This window comes from Pristiophorus japonicus, chromosome 4, assembly GCF_044704955.1.
Source record: "Pristiophorus japonicus isolate sPriJap1 chromosome 4, sPriJap1.hap1, whole genome shotgun sequence".
NCBI classification, from domain to species: Eukaryota; Metazoa; Chordata; class Chondrichthyes; family Pristiophoridae; genus Pristiophorus; species Pristiophorus japonicus.
Window position 1 is genome coordinate 214012297 of NC_091980.1, and position 21495 is coordinate 214033791.

The following is a 21495-nucleotide window of genomic DNA, read 5'->3' on the forward strand; positions in this document are numbered from 1 at the left end:
TTTACTTCCCATGATATCTCCACAGCATCCTCAACCAAGGGGATGAAAATGATTTTTGGCTCAACACATAATCCAAGTTGATAAGTTTCCTTTCCTCCCGTAAAAGGTGTGCTTGGCCTCCACTCAGCACCTGTCCACAATAACATGGTCGAGACTGGCTACTCATCATTTAGAGAATCACAAGCACAAACCCACTTTCTAATGCACTGTGGAGCAATATGTCAGATGGAGAAAGCATAACATGTTACACTTTTTCCCCTTAATATGCTCTGCCCCATCATTAACTAAGGTGACAATCTGCTTCCAAGAAGACACGGTATTAATATAAATCAAGTGCACAAACAACTCCACCTGACAGGTATATTTGGAACTGGTAGGGTCTAATATTTAAGAGCATATGCAAAACCATTCTTCAAGGTAAGTGCTTTCAACCAAGTTATACCAAAAACAAGAACTGATAAAATAAAATAGAAAAACATTTTACTTCTACATCGGTCATGAAGCGTTACCACAAAGTACAAATGGTTTATCAGTAACTACATTACAATCATTAATCCTTCAATATGATCAGAGCTGGCAGCGATGCTCACCACCAAAACAAAAATTCCCAGAATTTCATAAAATGTAATACATGGATATATACGGTGGAGATTTCAACTGATCTACTCTCTGAATTTAGAAAATCCAGTCTCAGTTATGATCAATCAACTCTTCCATTAAATTACTGCCCTGTGATCACTTCAGTTATCCTTTTTGTCTTTGGGTGCCTTAGCAGAAGTGATTGGAGTTCATTATTATTGAGGCAGCCACAATCCATGTTAAATGTTCAAAAAGTTAAAACAGGAAAGATAATACACCAACTAAATTTCCATTGCCTTAAAAGAAATTATGAAATAAACTTCTAATTATGTACATGTGATATTTTACAATCAAGCAGGCTCAGGCTCTCCAAACCAGGCCCTCCATGTACAAAAGGGACAATGTTCGGATAACCACCAAAACAACCCACGCTCCCCACATGTCGCCCAGAAACTCAAATTGTCTCTTCGCAGGAGATGGTCATATATTTTTTTTAAAAGCGCAGACAAGCACAATCCTGGCAACATCCTCCCGACCCCCTGAAAAAGGGCCAAGCCACGTTTGGTTTGGCGCAAAAACCGTTGAGAACAGCTCGGATCGAGTGCTTAAAAAAAATCAGCCATCACGGTATATGAATAAATTTACATTATCCGACAGCACAAGGCCTACTCGCAATCGGCACGAGTTTATTAGCACTTGACAGCCCGCCACGGATTTAGAAGAGCGAGCAGGGCCGGGATAGGGGGTGGGGGGGCAGCGACAGGTCCGGGGTGGTGGAGAGAACCAGCAAAAGTGCCCCTCCGGGGGGGGGGGGGGGGGGGCGGCAGCCAAACCCGGAGCCGTTAATGTTGGTTTCGAATCATAGTTTGTTGATTTGAACGAAAATGAAGAGTGCGCCCGTGTGGAGGGCAGTCCCAACAACCACCACCCCCCCCCCCCCCAAATTATCACTTTCAACATCTCGGTAGAAAGGGGGGGAGGGGAAGAGAAGAGAGTGTGTTAGGCGACCTGGCGACGGGTAAACACAACTCACTCGTAGTTCCTGAAAATCTCGTTGGTCATTCGACAGTAGAAAACTTCTTCGTCCGGCTTCAGGTCGGCCGGGGCTTTTTGTCTAACGAACGGCTTGCGATGGAGCAGCGGCATCCCCTCCTCGGACAGGCAGTGCTGTCAGAGACAGGAGAGAAATTATTTTAAAAAACAACAGAGTCAGAAAAATATATACACACACACACTCTAAATAAAACCAACGCCCGAGGCTGGAGCCGGAGAGCGGTCACCCCGTTCAATCGCCCCCACCCAAAAAAAAACTTCACCCTAAAACTTCATCCTCGCCACCGTCCCATCGGCTTTCACATCGCGAGAAACAGCCGTCCGCGGAGACCGCTGCCGGCAACACGAGTGAAGCGAGGCCGACAATGTGCTCGGCAGCGACACCGGCTGCCTCGGCTCCCGGTTTGTCGTCTTTCCCTGGCCCGCCCGGCGTCCCAAACGCGGAACAAGCCGCCAAAGTTGCGGCAGGAGACCAGCCCGCTTTACCTGGTGTGTAGTAAGCGGTGCTGGATGTTGCTCGGCTGCTTATTGCCCCTTTCCCCTGAGTTCGAAGAGTGTTGCGGTGTCTCTCTCCACCCCCACCCTTGCTGCTCCCCGGCGGGCGGTCGCTCCCTCCTCTATCAGCCCGTTGTAGCGGCTCGGTCGCTTCCTCTTCCTTTCTTCCTTCCTTACTGAGCCGCCGAGCGCCAGCCTCTGCCGCCTCTCGCTCTCTGCCCTCCCTCGAGGGAGGCCGCCCGCGCCCAACGTCACAAGAGGCAGAACCCGCAACTCAACACCTCGCTTCCCATTGGCTCACGCCCAATCGTTTAACTGAACACAGGAAGGAACGGAGCGGCGCGCGCCGCCGGCTGCTCGCTGTCTCATGCTGTGACACCGCGTGCGGCTCGGCTTGGCTGCTGGTGTGTACGCACGCGCACTCCGGCAGTCGGCAGCATTTACACGCTGCTCATTTTGTGCTCCCCCAACCCCCAACTACACACTTGTTGGTCTTTGTAATACGGAATTTGAGCCGTTGCCACTTGGTGCTTTTCTACTGCGACAAATCCCATTCCAGTTTTAATCGTTACTTTTCCTTTCAAGCTGCTATCGGTACGGGGAGAATGAGTGACGCTTTTTGCATCTTCTGTGGGGTTGTGCCTTGTGCTGAACTCGCGCAACCAGTGGAAAGGATTTGGAACACAAAAGCTTATCGGATAATCAGTAACTTACGCTGTTATCAAGTTACAGCAATATTGTATTATTGGTACAGTTCTGGTCGTAATATAAATCAGTGTTTGCTCAGAGAAGCAGCCAAGCTGTAGCTCAGTCGGAGCACCCTCAGAAGGTTGTGGGTTCAAGTCCCACTCCAAATACTTGGCTACATAATCCAGGCTGATACTTAACTGTCGGAGGTGTGGTCTTTCTGAAGAGACGTTAAACTGAGTCCCTGTCTGCCATCTCAGGTGAACGTAAAATGTCTCATTGCACTATTCAAAGAAAAGCAGAAGAATTCTCTCCATTGTCTTGGAAAATTTCATCGTCATCATCATAGGCAGTCCCTCGGGTCAAGGATGACTTGCTTCCACACTAAAAATGAGTACTCAGGTGACTGATGAACTCATTTTAAACAGTGGAAGATGCCTGTGCATGAATTCTTTTAATGTAGGGTGGCCGTTGGACACCAGCCATGACACAGGCTTGACAGAGCAAGGCCCTATCCCTCAATCAACACCATTAAAACCGAGAATTGGTCATTATCTCATTGCTGGTTGTAACACCTTGCTACGTGCAAATTGACTACCATGTTTCCTACATTACAATAGTGACTACCCTACAAGGTCCCTTTGGGACATCCTGAGGTTGTGAAAGGCAGTGTATAATTGCAAGTTTTTCTTTCAATGCTCCCATGGACAATTGTGAACATATGATCTGGGATTCAGCTATACTATGCAAATGTGTGTGTATATCATTTTTAAAAGGCCAATTTCAAGAGAATGCATACTTGTTCATCCATACCTTCATGAACTCCAGCCATAGGCTACTAAATTGTTCTCCAATAGGATTTCTAATGTTAATGCGATCAGTGACCTGTAACAGCTCTCTGTCACACCAGTAGCTCGCTCTTGTGCTGCCTGCTGTCAAGACTGTTAATGATATTTTCAGTTTAAATAACAGCACCTTCTCCAAGTTGTGAGAATGGCCCTTTGGGGAAATTGCTCCCTTTAGTTCAAAAACCTGCTCCTGGTTAAAGCCAGGAACTTGTTTTGATCTGCAGGGAGTCCAAAGCGAGATCTACAGTCTCTGTCACAGGTGGGGCAGACGGTGGTTGAAGGAACGAGTGGGTGGGGTGCCTGGGTTGCTGTGCGCTGCTTCCACTGTTTACGCTTGCCTTCAGCTTGCTCTTGGCGAAGAGACTCAAGGTGTTCAGCGCCTTCCCGGATGCTTTTCCTCCACTTAGGGCGGTCTTCGGCCAGGGATTCCCAGGTATTGGTGAGAATGTTGCACTTTTTCAAGGAAGCTTTGAGGGTGTCCTTGAAGCGTTTCCTCTGCCCACCTGGGGCTAGCTTGCCGTGTTGAAGCTCCGAGTCGAGTGCTTGTTTTGGGAATCTTGTGTCAGGCATGTGGACGATGTGGCCCGTCCAACGGAGTTGGTCGAGCGTGGTCAATGCTTCGATGCTGGGGATGTTGGCCTGAGCGAGACCACCGACGTTGGTGCACCTATTCTGTCAATGGATTTGCAGGATCTTGAAGAGGCAGCGTTGGTGGTACTTCTCCAGTGTTTTGAGGTGCCTGCTGTATATAGTCCATGTCTCTGAGCCATATAGGAGGGCGTATGTGTGGTGAGATAAAATAGCTAATAAACAAACTCATGAGTACCCACATTTCTAATAGTAGAACTCTGTAGTACATAGTTACTGGACAGCCAGGTATGGTAGTGTAGTGATTATGTTACTGGAAAACGTGGACCACTTCCTATATCTCAGGAGCCTCCTATCAACAAGAGCAGGCATTGACGACGAGATCCAACACCGCCTCTAGTGCGCCAGTGCAGCCTTCGGCCACCTGAGGAAAAGAGTGTTTGAAGACCAGGCCCTCAAATCTACCACCAAACTCATGGTCTACAGGGCTGTAATAATACCTGCCCTCCTGAATGGCTCAGAAACATGGACCATGTACAGCAGACACCTCAAGTCGCTGGAGAAATACCACCAACGATGTCTCTGCAAGATCCTACAAATCCCTTGGGAGGACAGACGCACCAACATTAGCGTCCTCGACCAGGCCAACATCCCCAGCATTGAGGCACTGACCACACTTGATCTGCTCTGCTGGGCAGGCCACATAGTTCGCATGCCAGACACGAGACTCCCAAAGCAAGCGCTCTACTCGGAACTCCTTCACGACAAACGAGCCAAAGATGGGCAGCGGAAACGTTACAAGGGCACCCTCAAAGTCTCCCCGATAAAGTGCAAGATCCCCACTTGACATCTGGGAGTCCCTGGTCAAAGACCACCCTAAGTGGAGGAAGTGCATCCGGGAGGGTGCTGAGCAACTCGAGTCTCGTCACCGAGAGCATGGAGAAATCAAGCACAGGCAGCGGAAAGTGTGTGCGGCAACCCAGTCCCACCCACCCCTTCCCTCAACGACTATCCCACCTGTGACAGAGTCTGTGGTTCTCGTATTGGAGTGTACATCATCATCATCATAGGCAGTCCCTCGGAATCAAGGAAGACTTGCTTCCACTCTTAAAAATGAGTCCTTAGGTGGCTGAACAGTCCAATACGAGAACCACAGTCCCTGTCTCAGATGGGACAGATCGTCGTTGAGGGAAAGGGTAGGTGGGACAGATTTGTCGCACGCTCTTTCCGCTGCCTGCGCTTGATTTCTGCATGCTCTCGGCGATGAGACTCGAGGTGCTCCGCGCCCTCCTGGATGCACTTCCTCCACTTAGGGTGGTCTTTGGCCAGGGACTCCCAGGTGTCAGTGAGGACATTGCACTTTTTCAGGGAGGCTTTCAAGGTGTCCTTGTAACGTTTCCTCTGCCCACCTTTGGCTCGTTTGCCGTGAAGGAGTTCCGAGTAGAGCACTTACTTTGCGAGTCTCGTGTCTGGCATGCGAACGATGTGGCCTGCCCAGCGGAGCTGATCAAGTGTGGACAGTACTTCAATGCTGGGGATGTTGGCCTGGTCGAGGACGCTAATGTTGATACGTCTGTCCTCCCAGGGGATTTATAGGATCTTGCGGAGGCATTGTTGGTGGTATTTCTCCAGCGACTTGAGGTGTCTACTGTACATGGTCCATGTCTCTGAGCCATACAGGAGGGGAGGTATTTCTACAGCCCTGTGGATCATGAGCTTGGTGACAGTTTTGAGGGCCTGGTCTTCAAACACTTTTTTCCTCAGGCAGCCGAAGGCTGCACTGGCGCATTGGAAGTGATGTTGAAACTCGTCGTCAATGTCTGCTCTTGTTGATAAGAGGCTCCCGAGGTATGGGAAATGGTCCACGTTGTCCAGGGCTGCGCCGTGGATCTTGATGACTGGGGGCAGTGCTGTGCGGCGAGGACAGGCTGGTGGAGGATCTTGGTCTTACGAATGTTTAGCGTAAGGCCTATGCTTTCATACGCCTCAGTAAATACGTCGACTATGTCCTGGAGTTCAGCCTCTGAATGTGCGCAGATGCAGGTGTCATCCGCGTATTGTAGCTCGACGACAGAGGTTGGGGTGGTCTTAGACCTGGCCTGGAGACAGCGAAGGTTGAACAGGTTCCCCCTGGTTCTGTTGTTTAGTTCCATTCCAGCGGTGAGCTTGTTGACTGTGAGGTGGAGCATGGCAGCGAGAAAGATTGAGAAGAGGGTTGGGGCGTTGACGCAGCCCTGTTTGACCCCGGTCCGGACGTGGATTGGATCCGTAATGGATCTGTTGGTAAGGATTGGACTGTACAGCCACCTAGGAACTCATGTTAAGAGTGGAAGCAAGTTTTCCTCGATCCCGAGGGACTACCTATGATGATGATGTTACTGGACATAATCCAGAGCCCTGAACTAATAATCTAGAAAATATGAGTTCAATTCCCAGCAGTTTGAACATTTAAATCTGGAAATAAAAAGCTGGTACCATGAAGCTGTTGGATTGTTATAAAAACCCAACAGCTTCATTAATGTTCTTTACGAAGGAAACCTTCTGTCCTTACCAAGTCTGGCCTATACGTGACTCTAGTCACACAAGCCACTCGGTTGTACAGGGCAGCTCGGGATGGGCAATAAATGCCGGCCTTGTCAGTGACACCCACATCCTGAGAATTAATTAAAAATAATGTTATTTTTTTTAAACTATGACCTATGTAGGAGGATATTCCAAGTACCTTAATTTTAAACTAGCCAAGATCAACAAGGATTTCATGTAAATATTAAAAAGATCTTGTATCAACGTTAATTCCTCTTACATAATTCAGAGGGAAAAACAATCTGTAATCCATTTCTTAGCCATCTGAACTTTGAAATCTCTGTTTAGGAGCCATTACAATGAAAAATTTAATTTTTATGTTGATTCGCAAGGATGATGCATTTTCAATACGGCTTGGTCTGAGCTCACCTCATGACCAGTGGCTATGGGCAAATTTCACCCCTCTTCCCCTTTGTTGGGATACAGTTGCACAGGAATCCCTCTAGTACCTTGCGCATGTGGCTATTCTTCATATGCTAATCTAGAAAGTAAATGTATAGAGCAGAAGGTGATGGGTTTAAATCCTGGTCTGCTTTAATTATCTTCTGTCAGCATAAGCATCAATTGAACTGTAGGGTGGGAGGGAGATATGTAGGAGAAGAGGGGTGAGGGAAACAACAAAAAGCAGCAAGAGATCCAGCTCCTGGTTGCTATCCCTTGATCTTGCCTGAAAGATACATATGTGTGAATGCAGGAGAAATGCATTGCACAGGTGTTACTTGGGGGCAGAATCGAGCTCAGCTGTGATGCCCTCCACATTTTGAATAACTTCCTAGGGTTAGAACTCCACTTTTGTGCTTATCACCCAAAAATGGGCGTCATTTCCGGCGTGGGTGTTAAAAAGGGGTTTTCATATCGGTGGCTTCTCACCCATTCTCAAAACACCTGGTTTCCATTTTTGAAAATGGGTGTTACCACGAGCGATATCAAATGGGTGGTACCATTACATTTTTTTGACCTTCTGCCGTAAAGTGTGGCCGCCTTAGCAACGGCATGGCAATGTTCGATTCTGCAATTCAGGAGGTCAAAGGTCATCATGGCATGCACAGAAGAGACAGAGAGAGAGGGAGCTCAGAGGCACTGAAAGCGTGTGTGGCTGTGGTGTGTGCTTGTCTGGCTGTTGTGGGAGGCACGACGGAGATTCACCAGTAGCAAAAAGCCTACTAAGCACTAAGAACATAGTTGGCACTGAGCTTTTGTCCAACAAATAAGATATAACATGGAAGGAATGGAGGAGTCCCTGGAGCTAGTAGCCAGGAACACTGGTGACAGAGGGCTCCCAGTGGTCCCGGAGCGCCGCACTGCACCCCAAGGTGATGAAGCACCTCCATTGCCAACCACACATGAGAGCTAGCTGCAACATCTTGCTACTGGCTCGGAGCATGTTCCCACCTCGGGACCATCCTCTCCCATATCCGTCCAAGCAGCGTGTCAGCTGTCCCCCCCAATGAAGCATCGCCTGAGGAGCTCCTCAGCCAGGCGGCTTAGAATCAGGAGGGGAAGGGGTAGAGGTGGAGAGGGGAAGCAGGTGGGGGGGGGGGGGCGGGGGGAGGGTTGGTTTGTACAGAAATACTGATGATTTCAGACTAATGTTCGATTTAAATGTTTTTTATTTCACAAAACTTTGTAGCACATTGGCTCAGATAGCTGCACCATTACACGCTAGTGATTCCTTATCAAAGGGTACAATTACACTTAACTTCAATCAACTTAAACTTTAACTGTCACCAAGGTGATGCCCACCATTGATGTATGACTTGTACACCCAGCAGGGTGTCAGCCTTGTAAATAACACCAACATTCTTTCAGGCAAAGCGATCATTGATGAGCTCCTGACATAATGCTCTTGCAGTTATCATGCCACCATGGGCCCTTTCATATGGTCTACAGGGGGATGGGGGCATGGCTTCAGTGTCAGCCTGATTGTCTGGACCGATGTCAGCGTCCACTTCCTGCTCCTCCTCTTCCTCTCTCTGGTTAGGTGGACTGTCAGACTCATCAGGCAATTCTTGTCCCCTCCTGATAGCCAAGTTGTGTAGCATGGAACACATCACCACAAATTGAGCTACCTGCTCAGGGTGGTATTGGAGCTCGCCTCCGGAGTGGTCCAGGCATCTAAAGCGCTGCTTCAGCACTCCAAAGGTTTTCTCCACGATATTGCGAGTTGCTTTGTGGCTCTCGTTTTATAGCCTCTCGGCCACGGTGTGGGTGTCAGCCAGGTGGCGAGGCCATATCCTTTGTCACCAAGCATCCAGCATTGACCTTGTGGCTCACTGTTTAACAAGTCAGATACAATGCTCTCACGCAGGATGTGAGCATCATGGATGCTGCCTGTAAATTGAGCATTCATGGCCAGTATAATTTGCTGGTGGTCGACAACCAATTGGACATTCAGGGAGTGGAATCCCTTGCGGTTCCTGAAAACCTCTGCAACCTGAAAAGGTGCCCGCATTGCGATGTGCATACAGTCTATTACTCCCTGCACCTTGGGGAAGTTTGCAATTCTGGAGAACCCTAGAGCCCTCTCACTCTGTGCCTCCCTGGTCATAGGGAAGCTGATCAAGTCCTTCCTGTGTGGGTACAGGGCTTCAGTGACCTGTCATAGAAACATAGAAAATAGGTGCAGGAGTAGGCCATTCGGCCCTTCGAACCTGCACCATCATTCAATAAGATCATGGCTGATCATTTCCTCAGTACCCCTTTCCTGCTTTCTCTCCATACCCCTTGATCCCTTTAGCCATAAGGGCCATATCTAACTCCCTCTTGAATATATCCAATAAACTGGCATCAACAACTCTCTGCGGCAGGGAATTCCACAGGTTAACAACTCTCTGAGTGAAGAAGTTTCTCCTCATCTCAGTACTAAATGGCCTACCCCTTATCCTAAGACTGTGTCCCCTGGTTCTGAACTTCCCCAATATCGGGAACATTCTTCCCGCATCTAATTTGCCCAGTCCCGTCAAAATCTGATACGTTTCTATGAGATCCCCTCTCATTCTTCTAAACTCAAGTGTATAAAGGCCCAGTTGATCCAGTCTCTCCTCATATGTCAGTCCTGCCATCCCTGGAATCAGTCTGGTGAACCTTCGCTGCACTCCCTCAAGAGCAAGAACGTTCTTCCTCAGATTAGGAGACCAAAACTGAACACAATATTCCAGGTGAGGTCTCACCAAGGCCCTGTACAACTGCAATAAGACTTCCCTGCTCATATACTCAAATCCCCTAGCTATGAAGGCCAACATACCATTTGCCTTCTTCGCCGCCTGCTGTACCTGCATGCCAACTTTCAATGACTGATGAACCATGACATCCAGGTCTCGTTGCACCTCCCCTTTTCCTAATCTGCCACCATTCAGATAATATTCTGCCTTCGTGTTTTTGCCCCCAAAGTGGATAACGTCACATTTATCCACGATATACTGCATCTGCCAAGCATTTGCCCATTCACCTAACCTGTCCAAGTCACCCTGCAGCCTCTTAGCGTCCTCCTCACAGCTCACACCGCCACCCAGTTTGGTGTCATCTGCAAACTTGGAGATATTACACTCAATTCCTTCATCTAGATCATTAATGTATATTAAAAAGAGCTGGGGTCCCAGCACTGAGCCCTGCGGCACTTGACTAGACACTGCCTGCCATTCTGAAAAGGACCCGTTTATCCCGACTCTCTGCTTCCTATCTGCCAACCAGTTCTCTATCCACACCAGTACATTACCCCCTAATACCATGTGCTTTGATTTTGCACACCAATCTCTTGTGTGGGACCTTGTCAAAAGCCTTTTGAAAGTCCAAATACACCACATCCACTGGTTCTCCCTTGTCCACTCTGCTAGTTACATCCTCAAAAAACTCCAGAAGATTCATGTAGCATGATTTCCCTTTCACAAATCCATGCTGACTTGGAACGATCCTGTCACTGCTTTCCAAATGCATTGCTATTACATCTTTAATAATTGATTCCAACATTTTCCCCACTACTGATGTCAGGCTAACCGGTCTATAATTACCCGTTTTCTCTCTTCCTCCTTTTTTAAAAAGTGGTGTTACATTAGCTACCCTCCAGTCCATAGGAACTGATCCAGAGTCGATAGACTGTTGGAAAATGATCACCAATGCATCCACTATTTCTCGGGCCACTTCCTTAAGTACTCTGGGATGCAGACGATCAGGCCCCGGGGATTTATGTCTAATGCAGCGATGTGTGGCATGCTGAGAAAGTCCGCAAATGTCGCCAGCTGTGGCCTGAAAAGAACCCAAGGTGTAGAACGACAGTGCCGCGGTGACTTTGACCTCAACAGACAGTGCAGTACTGATGGTGCTGGAAGGCTGCAGATCTGCCATTATCAGCTGGCATACCTCAGTGATAACTGTTGTGTATGCATACCTGTTTACTGCGTGATGTTTGTAACACTGTTATGCCACATTGAATGTATCCTTATACTGCACACACCTTACCGGTACACCAGAGGGTGCTGCTGCTGGAGACCTAAGGGTTGCCTGCACACGGCAGGTAACCCAGTATAAAAGGGAACTCACAGCTTGTTGTCGGCACTCAGGAGCTGCAAATAAAGGACTACGGGTCTACACAGTTTAAGTATCATACCCTGCCTCATGGAGTCATTACTAAAGGTGCCTACATACACTACAACTGGTGACGGGAATACGATGTCATGAACTACACGCTCAACATGTCTAAGCTCAGCAACCTTCAGCAATTTACAGAGAGGGAAGATTGGGACGCTTTTGTGGAAAGATTGGAACACTTCTTTATAGCCAACGACCTGGACGGGGACACACCGGCTACACTACCGAACAAACGCAGGGCCATCCTGCTTAGCAGTTGTGGGCCCACCATCTACGGTCTCATCAGGGACTTACTAGCCCGGAGAAGACAACTACCAAGAGCTATGAGCAACTTGTAACAATCATACAGGAACAACTAAAACCGAAAGAAAGCATCCTCACAGCCAGGTACCGGTTCTACACTTACCGGCAACCTGAGGGCCAAGAAATTGCCAAGTATGCTGCACACTTAAGAAGACTAGCTGCACCGTATGATTTTGGCGACCACCTTAATGAAGCACTAAGGGACATATTTATCATCGGAATCGGCCACGAAGGCCTCCAACACAAATTGCTCTCGGCTGACATCATGGTCACCCTGCAGAAAGCAATTCAAGTGAGCCAGACCTACATGGTTTCGGCCAGCAACTCCAGGCGAATACTGACCCAGGACTTTAAACCGATGAGCGCAGTGCACCGCATGGATACTTCTGAAGGCAGAAATACTGCCCCAAGTCCCGCAACCCTGAGTCCGCCACATGGGGCAAACCGGATGGCCCCGTGCTGGCACTGTGGAGGAAACCACAGGGCCCACCAGTGCTGCTACAAAGACTATGCATGCAAAGGCTGCAAGAGAAAGGGTACCTTCAGAGAATATGCACAAAAGGCTGTACTCACCGTGTCCCTGATGAGTTGGCTGATCACCGGGGCTCCGACACAGATGAAGATGAAGCTGCTCAAACCCTGGAGTGTGGAATCTTTACCTGCTCCACCGGAAGTTCTCCGTGGATGATGGAAGTGGACATCGATGGGGTCCCAGTCTCCATGGAGATCGACACAGGGGCGAGCCAGTCTGTGATGAGCCAAATGACCTTTGAAAAAATTTGGATGAATCCTGCCACTCGACCAAAACTGTCTCCTGTCCAGGCAAAGCTGCTCACCCACACCAAAGGTAAAATCCAAATCGTTGGCAGTGTAGACGTCCAGGTCTCCCAGGGCGGCGTGTTGAACAAACTCCCCCTGTGGATTGTAACCGGTGACGATCCCATGCTGCTGGACAGGAATTGGATGAACCGGGTCCACATCAGGCGAAGTGGCCCTGTGGAAGAAAAGACCACCACAGCCCTCCTGCAGGAACGCCAGGAAATAGCTGCAGCACCAGCAGCACAAGGAGAAATACTTGTAATCAAAATGGCCGCTGCCATGCCACCAGTGAGCATGGAGGAGCATCACATGACACCGAGCGGCCAATCGGATTTGAAGGCTTCCTTAAAGGAGACCGTAACCAAAGAAATTTAAAGGGGAAGTTTCAACTATTTGAGTACACTGACTTTAAAGCTAAAGATGCGATTAAAGGGTGCAAGTATGAAAATGTATGCAATGTAACAAAGAATTGTAATGCTGGTTTAACTACTGTGACTAATGATATGAATGCAGGTGTTAGTAAGGTTAAGAACAAGTTTACTATGCTTAACAGTAATGATAGAGATTGTGAAATGCCTAATGTAACCATGTGTGTTGAAACCAGGACACCCAAAAGTGATGCAAATGCTAGAATGTATAATGCAGGTTCGACTATGTGTGATCAGAGCCAAGGTGTCATGTATATCGGTGGGACACTGCCAAAGGACATTGGGTCCTACAGGGACCATGCTGATGCCAATGGAATCCCCCTGTGGGAGACCCCCAGGTCCAGCAGGCCACCTGACCATGTAGCCTGGACCTTTGGAACGAATGTGATGCCCCTTGCAGGACACACACACAGCCAGTGGAGCAGACCCACTACAGAGACAGTGGTCAATGGGCAGCCCAGCCACCACAGATGGCAACCTGCACCAGCCCAGCCCTACAGTCCCTGGCCACCAGGGCCAACACCAGGAGCATGAGGCCAATACCCTCCAGCTTCCCTGGCAAACCCTGGGATGACCTAACGCTCATCCCAATTGGTGGACAAGGAGCCCACCCAGTGGCCCTGCTCACCACCCCACAACTACCCACATCACAGTGTATACACACCACCCACTGCTGCTGTGGCTACCTCCCCGAGGGATCCTACAACAGTGACACCCACTTGGTTTGTGTGTGAGGGAGGGGAAACGTACGAGGCCAGCCTCAAGCACAGGGGTCACACCTGGCAACCACACAACCCTCACCACAACCCCCCATAGCCCATCACTGATCACCTCCCCTGGTCATGACAATAAGGATATGAAAAATGCTCAGGGGGGAGTACTGATGTGTATGCATACCTGTTTACTGTGTGATGTCTGTAACACAGTTATGCCACATTGAATGTACCCTTATACTGCACACGCCTTACCGGTACACCAGAGGGTGCTGCTGCTGGAGACCTAGGGGTTGCCTGCACACGGCAGGTAACCCAGTATAAAAGGGAACTCACAGCTTGTTGTCGGCACTCAGGAGCTGCAAATAAAGGACTGCAGGTCTACACAGTTGAAGTATCATACCCTGCCTTGTGGAGTCATTACTAAAGGTGCCGACATACACTACAATAACCTCTTTGTGGAAACGCAGTCTACGAAGGCAGGTGGTGTCGGGCAAGTCGAGGTAAGAATGCTTCTTGTATTTGCGGGAGGTGTAACATCTGGCCCTCCTCATCTGTCTGTCACGTCTTACATTGGGCACATAATGCAGTGGAGCGTTCCTTCGGCGATGTCAAGTCTGCTGCATATATTTGGTCACCAAGAGAGGGTGAGAAAGGACAGGCCCCATTGCAGTAGCTGTCTGTTTTCCACCGATTGATCACAAACAAGGAACGTCCCGATGATGACACCTCTTCAATTCCAATCGATCACAGTATGTTCAAGATGTTTTTACAGATGTTCACATCAACTCCAACGACCTGCAGAGTACATCTGAACTCTGCCGAGGTTGAAGCACAGCAGCCTTTTAAAGGACGCGACATGTGATCTAGAACATGACGTCCATAAAGCTGTGATTAGTTTCGGTTAGTTCCACTTTTTGTGGGCGTTTTTTTGGGCGAGAGATATTGTGGGTGATATGTGTACGAGGTGTTGAAATTGACGTTGGGCAATCTCATGGCCGCTAGTTTCGGTAAATATGCTCTTACGACAATAAAAAGTGGCTGGGCGTTAATATTGAATCTCAGCGTGAAATCCGTGGGGCAAGTAACGCTGGGCGATATTAAAAGTTGACTTCACCCATTCTGCTGATTCGGCCAAAAAAAAGTGGGCGGGTGGTAATATTTTTTTCTCACCGTTATGCACATGGGGAAAGTAACGCTCGGTGATAAGTTTCCAAAAAATGCCCGTCAGTTTCTATTTTGTGCCAAAATGGGCGATATATGGGCGTGATACGTCATTTCAGCGGAAAAATCAGCGTTAAGTGAGCATTAAGCATGCAAAAAAAGTGAAGGTTCTAGCCCCTAGTCTTTTACTAACTATGCTGATAAAAGAAGAATTGGCGTGTGCACAAGGTACTGGAAAGCCACCGCCACCTGTAGACCTGTACCCCAGCAACCATCTGCACTTTGAGATGGGGATGGGAGAAAATCAAAAAAAGTTGCCCTGAATGGGGACAAAGATTGTTTTTGCTCGTAAGAAATAAAGAAACGCTGGGACCAACTTGTAGAAGATTACTGTGCAATGGTGACCACCTCGAGGTCTGGAGGCCAATGCAAAAAGTAGTGGCAGGACCTTGGTCAAGTATTTAGTCTAAGTAATATTTTAATTTTTCAATGGAATTGCAATTGTAAATGTGACCATCTGTATATGTCCCGCCCAGCAGAAAGATGCTCTCTCTAAAAAAATTATAATTTCATCTTTGCAGAGGAAAGTGGGACACAACAAACGAGAAAGAACTCGAACAGGATGTGGCCTGGCAAATCTGCAGCCACTGCACCCTTGGAAGAGAGGGTCGCTGCTTTGATGGATCCTGCCTGGAAAAAAGCAACCACCACTGCACAAGCTGGGCCCACACTCAAAGCAGAGGGTAAGTCCTGCAAATTCCAGAGTCTGGCTTTCCTAAATGTTAAGTCCTGCGCAGGCTAGCCATGCTTCGGTTGATGCAATGTGCTATCATTCATCGTCATTCAAAATCAGCCTGCTGCCTGTGCTATGTGTGCCTACTCATGGTACCCACCCCGCCCCCCTCCCCTCCCCTCCTCTGCTGCTAACCATTTGTCTGTTCTGTTATATTTTACAGAACTTGAGGCCAACCCTGACGATGCAGAAGATTCAGGCGAGGATGAGCCTGAAGAGAACATCTTTCAATCCCACCTTCCAGACCAAGAGCATGGCGGGAGGGGTGGGTGCGGGGATGGATGAAGTCCCCATTATTGTACTCACTTTGGAGGTGTTGGAGATGCCGCCCATTGAGGTGCTAGCCCCTTCCCTGACTCGTGGTTTGAGTGTTGGTGGGACATTCCATGGTTTCCCACCGTCCGAGGCTGCAGGTCCCAGTGGGATGCTGCGAGCCACAGCCAGGGTGAGGAGGGGAAGGAGAGCACGACCGCGCTCTCCTGAGGTGCAGCATCTAACAGATGTGGTTCACATGAGTGCGGGGAGCATTGATCTTACCCGATCACTCCTGGACACAATCAGTGGGGTGGGTGATGAGATATCGGCACTGACAGGAGAAGTAACAACACTCACGAGAAATGGGAAAGCTGTCCGTGAACATGAGGGAGGACATGTTGCAGATAGTTGACACACTGTTGCTCAACATGAGGGAGGGCATGTCACAGGCAGCTGAGACACTGTCAGGGCACATGAGGGAGGGAATTTTGGAGTCAGCTGCTGCAATAAGGGAACACGCCCAGACCCCACAGCCATTGACAGAATCAACTGCCACTCCCACTCCAATCCCCAGATCTCTCTTAAGAGGCCCAAGTCGGCCCTTCCACATTACCGCCTGCCCCCCATCCATCAAAAAGTGCGCATTACCCGTGATGTTCAATAGAATGCTTGGTACCAACCAGAGAAACACTGCGCTACCTACCGCCTGTGGGCAAGGGTGATGGAGTCAACAAGACCAAGCGCAGCGGGCAGTCTTAGAATAAGGTGGAGGAGAGCTTTTCTTTGCTGCTGCTATTATTATTGTAACTGTTCTCAACTTGAAAGTTTTTTGTAAGTTATGTAAATTTACAAGTTTAAAGTTTTTAAGTGATCTTAGAGTTTGTAAGTGATCATAACTGTAAACTTTAAAGTTTGATACAAGAAAGTGTTTATTAAAGTTAAGTACAAACAAATATTTGTTAAACTTTTGAATAAAATATATTTTAAATTATAACTGAATCATTTGTTCCATTAACACAACACATTACAGAACAGGTCCGAACAGTAAACATGGTCCATGTGAGATAGTTGCCGCTGAGCCTTCAGGCAGCAAAGCGTTCATGGATGAACTGCTGGCACAAGGCTCGAGCAATCGTTAAAGGGACACGACGGCCCGCCATCCTCCACCGTTGTGCCCCGGGTTCAGGTACTTGCATGTCCTCCTCGTCATCCGCATCTTCCTCATCATTATCATCAGCCACTCTTGCCTCAGGTGGACCTTCTACGACCATCTGCTGCTGCCTCATGATGGCAAAGTTATGTGGCATGCAGCACACAACAGTGAACTGACCAACAATCTCAGGGGAATAAAGCAAATAGCCTCCAGAATGGTCCAGGCATTGGAAACGCTGTTTCAAGATGCCAATGGTCCTCTTAATTATGCTGCGCTTCGCAATGTACGACAGGTTGCATTCCCAGTCAGCTTCCATCTGAGTTACACGTAGGGGCATCATGGGCCAGGTGGCAAGGCCGTACCCTTTGTCTCCCAGTAGCCAGCTCTGCCCTTCTGGCTGCTGCTGAAACATGGTAGATATAACGCACTCGCATAGGATGAATGCATCATGGGTGCTCCCAGGGTATCTTGCATCAACTGACATGATGCGATGCATGTTGTCACACACGAGCTGCACATTAACGGAATGGAAGCCTTTTCTGTTCCTGTACATCGCAAAATCCTCCAAAGGTGCTTGAAAGGCAATGTGGGTACAATCAATGCAGCCCTGTATCTTTGGGAAGCCAGCAATCCCGAAGAAGTCCACAGCACTGTGACCCATTGCCTGGGCGGTCATGGGGAACTTTATGTAGTCATTCCTCCGGGCATTTAATACAGCAGTCACCGGCAAATGCAGACATGTGTTGTATATTGAGAACTGGCGCACACATCCCCAGTTGTAGCTTGGAACGATTTGGATGCATAGAATGAAAGTGCAGCTGTAACCTTCAATTCAACTGACAAAGCATTCCTCCCGACGCTTCTTTGCGAAAATACAGCCTTCTGACACAGCCTGCATCACTCAGGTGCAGGTACAAATGCCTGTCTCGATATACTCAACGTGGGTAAGGCCTCCTGCCCATCACCTTACAGGCTCTGATGTTCCTCATGTGATGACGTCAAATCAATTGTCTCCTCCGCAGCACCATCATGCAAAAGGCTTGCACAAGCATTGTCAGTATTGCTCCCATGTTTAAATTTTACCTTTGCAAGCAGCTCAAAACGGCAGGCAGGCAGGACAAAGTTCTTTGTTCTCTCTCCCCACAGGTCTGTATGGACCACACCTAAGTCTGAACAGGCGCTGTGATCGGGAAGCCCCCAGCCCCCCGGGTTACATTTGATGCGTAGTGCAGTCTTGATGTGCCTTCTGATCGCCTTCCACAGCCCCCCCCATCCACCCGGGCTTGATTTGATGGGTAGTGCAGGCTCCTGCTGTCTTCCGTTCACCTTCCACAGCCCCCGACCTCCCTCCCACGCTTCTTTTACAGCCGAGCACAGAGCCAGTGTCCAGGCACGGGACCAATTCTGCCGGCCGATGCTCCGACCCTCCAGCCCTGTTTGCAGATGTTCGCTGGTGGCGTGTCAGTTGAAAAAATATGAAAACTTGGAGAATTCTATCAAACTTCCATTTACTGCGTTATAAGGTAAACAAATTTCATCTTTATTGTGCATATTAAATCTTCTTGACTCCCTCCAAAACTTCGCTGGCTGAAAAACAATGGTATATTTCTGCGCCGATTTTTCAATGTGCGCTGCTTTTTCTTAATGCACCAGAAGGTTTTTCGGGAGTGGTCACATACGCCAACCTAGGAGAATGTTTTGGGGGGCAAACTTCCATAATTGACAAAAACTGGCACAGACATCAGATGGCGCAAAAAAAACTAACCTTAAAAAAATCATAACTGAGTTAGCTGGCATATAATCCTTGGGGAAACTTTATTTTTTTAAACTTACGCCCAAAAAAGTGGCATACGCCAAAAAAACTGTGCAAATCACTGGGGAACATTGAGCCCAATGTATTTAAAATACAATTGGCAACTACTGTATACAGCACCAGGTGCAAAAAAATAGCCAATGATTTGTTGTTGAAAAAAACCAAGCTGAGGAATTAAAAGATAAAAAATATTTCACATACAGGTTATAGTGAAACATTCTAGATTTGTACAATTAAAATGCATGTACTTTTCTTCCCGGAAAGACATAAATTAAACCTAACCTCTCGACTCAAGTCCAAATGTAGCAAATCTTTTTTTAATCCGGAAAAAGATAGAAAATCACATCTCGGAATAGGATGTTGACTCATAATTACACAATTAAATCATAAAAGAGGAATTGTCATGGAACACAAGCAATTGTTTTTTGCTAAATAAATACAATGGGTATTATTGCTCCATACCATTATTTCTTTGCAAGTTGATAATCAGTAAAATACATTCTCTACAGTGTAAAGCCATTTTAGAAAATTACCCCACAGAGGAACCAAAAGGAAATTCATGATATGTCTTTATATGTAATCTGGTTCCTTTGAATAAAGAAAAAACTTGCATTTATATAGCACCTTTCCTGACTCCAGCACATCCCAAAGCACGTTTACAGGCAATTTAGTACTTTTTTTGTAGTGTAGTCACTGTTGGAATGTAGGAAACATGACAACCAATTTGCGCACAGCAAAGTCCCATGAACAGCAATGTGATAATGACCAGATAATCTATTTTAGTGATGTTGGTTGAGGGACAAATATTGGGCAGAACTCCCCTGCTTTTCTTTGAAATAGTGCTATGTGATCTTTGACGTCCACCAGAGAGAGCACCTCGATTTAATATCTCATCTGAAAGACAGACCTCTGACAGTGTAGCACTCTCTCAGCCTAGATCTTGTGCTCAAGTCTCTGGAGTGGGACTTGAATCCACAACCTTCTGATTCAGAGGCAGGAGTGCCACCACTCAGCCACGGCTGACACTGTGAATAAAAATTATTCTATGTGCCCATGGCATTGGGGATAATGTACGGGTAATGTACTGGCGTGGATAGAGAATTGATTGGCAGACAGGAAGCAAAGAGTTGGGATAACGGGTCCTTTTCGGAATGGGAGGCAGTGACGAGTGGAGTGCTGCAGGGCTCCGGGCTGGGACTCCAGCTCTTTACAATATATATTAATGATTTGGATGAAGGAATTGAGTGTAATATCTCCAAGTTTGCAGATGACACTAAATTGGGTGGCGAGGTGAGCTGTGAGGAGGACGCTAAGAGGCAGCAGGGTGATTTGGACAGGTTAGGCGAGTGGGCAGATGCAGTATAATGTGGATAAATGTGAGGTTATCCACTTTGGTGGCAAAAACACGAAGGAAGAATTATCTGAATGGCGGCAGATTAGGAAAAGAGGAGGTGCAATGAGACCTGGGTGTCATGGTTCATCAATCACTGAAAGTTGGCATGCAGGTACAGCAGGCGGTGAAGGCGGCAAATGGCATATTGGCCTTCATAGCTAGGGGATTTGAGTATAGGAGCAGGGAGGTCTTACTGCAGTTGTACAGAGCCTTGGTGAGGCCTGGCCTGGAATATTGAGGAGGGACTGGATCAACTGGGCCTTTATACACTGGAGTTTAGAAGGATGAGAGGGGATCTCATAGAAACGTATAAGATTCTGACGGGACTGGACAGGTTAGAATGTTCCCGATGTTGGGGAAGTCCAGAACCATAGTCTTAGGATAAGGGGTCGGCCATTTAGGACTGAGATGAGGAGAAACTTCTTCACTCAGAGAGTTGTTAACCTGTGGAATTCCCTGCCACAGAGAGTTTTTGATGCCAGTTCATTGGATATATTCAAGAGGGAGTTAGATATGGCCCTTACGGCTAAAGGGATCAAGGAGTATGGAGAGAAAGCAGGAAAGGATTACTGAGGGAATGATCAGCCATGATCTTATTGAATGGTGGTGCAGGCTCGAAGGGCCGAATGGCCTACTCCTGCACCTATTTTCTCTGTTTCTATGTTGTAACAAAAACTAAGCAGATGGCTGGTAAGCCCAATCCAGGGTGCAGGGCTTCCACGTTTGTTACTTTAATTGACATGAGAGCCTAGAAAGGCAGACCACAAGAAAAAAAATCTTGTTAGTCTGCATAAATGCCCTTTAAGATTTACCAAAAAAAGCAAAGGAAAAGAAGAAGAATGCAGAGGGGGAAAAAAAAAGAGGTAACGTAACTATAAACTGCCAGGAAAAAGACAAATATACGTTTAATAAATTCAAATTCAACTTGTACTGTTTCTCCAGCTTTGTGCATGTTCCTCGTCATTTGCAGTATCAGTCCTTCAGTTTCATGGCTTTTCATGAGTAAGGCATGTGGTTCCAATGCTGGATGTTTCAGAGGTATTGAGGTAAAGCTAACCAGTTGTTATTTAAAAATATGTTACTGCCATCTTTAGGAATGCCCTGTCTTTACAGCACTTCATAAAGATGGAGTTGTTTCAATGCATCCACGTCAGTTTCTCTCCCCAAGTAAACATTATAATCTAGTGGCACTTCTTGAACCCACTGGTTGAGCTGGATGCCAGTCTGTAGGAAAGAGAACAAAA

The 21495-nt window shown here is 47.7% G+C and overlaps 2 protein-coding genes across 3 annotated transcripts in view; both read right to left on the reverse strand.

The window, feature by feature from the left end:
* Positions 1 to 2346, reverse strand: part of baz1a (bromodomain adjacent to zinc finger domain, 1A) — a 101493-nt gene extending 99147 nt beyond the window's left edge. For both annotated transcript variants that reach the window (XM_070879069.1, XM_070879068.1), the window contains exons 1-2: positions 2119 to 2346; positions 1613 to 1746 (exon numbers count right to left, since the gene is read on the reverse strand). In XM_070879069.1, coding sequence (XP_070735170.1) covers positions 1613 to 1725 — 113 coding nt within the window. In that variant the 5' untranslated portion in view covers positions 1726 to 1746; positions 2119 to 2346. The remainder of the gene's footprint in view (positions 1 to 1612; positions 1747 to 2118) is intronic.
* Positions 2347 to 21131: 18785 nt separating this feature from the next.
* Positions 21132 to 21495, reverse strand: part of LOC139262294 (uncharacterized) — a 39818-nt gene continuing 39454 nt past the window's right edge. Inside the window, exon 8 of the mRNA XM_070877447.1 lies at positions 21132 to 21475. Within this exon, the coding sequence (XP_070733548.1) occupies positions 21359 to 21475 (117 nt within the window). The 3' untranslated portion in view covers positions 21132 to 21358. The remainder of the gene's footprint in view (positions 21476 to 21495) is intronic.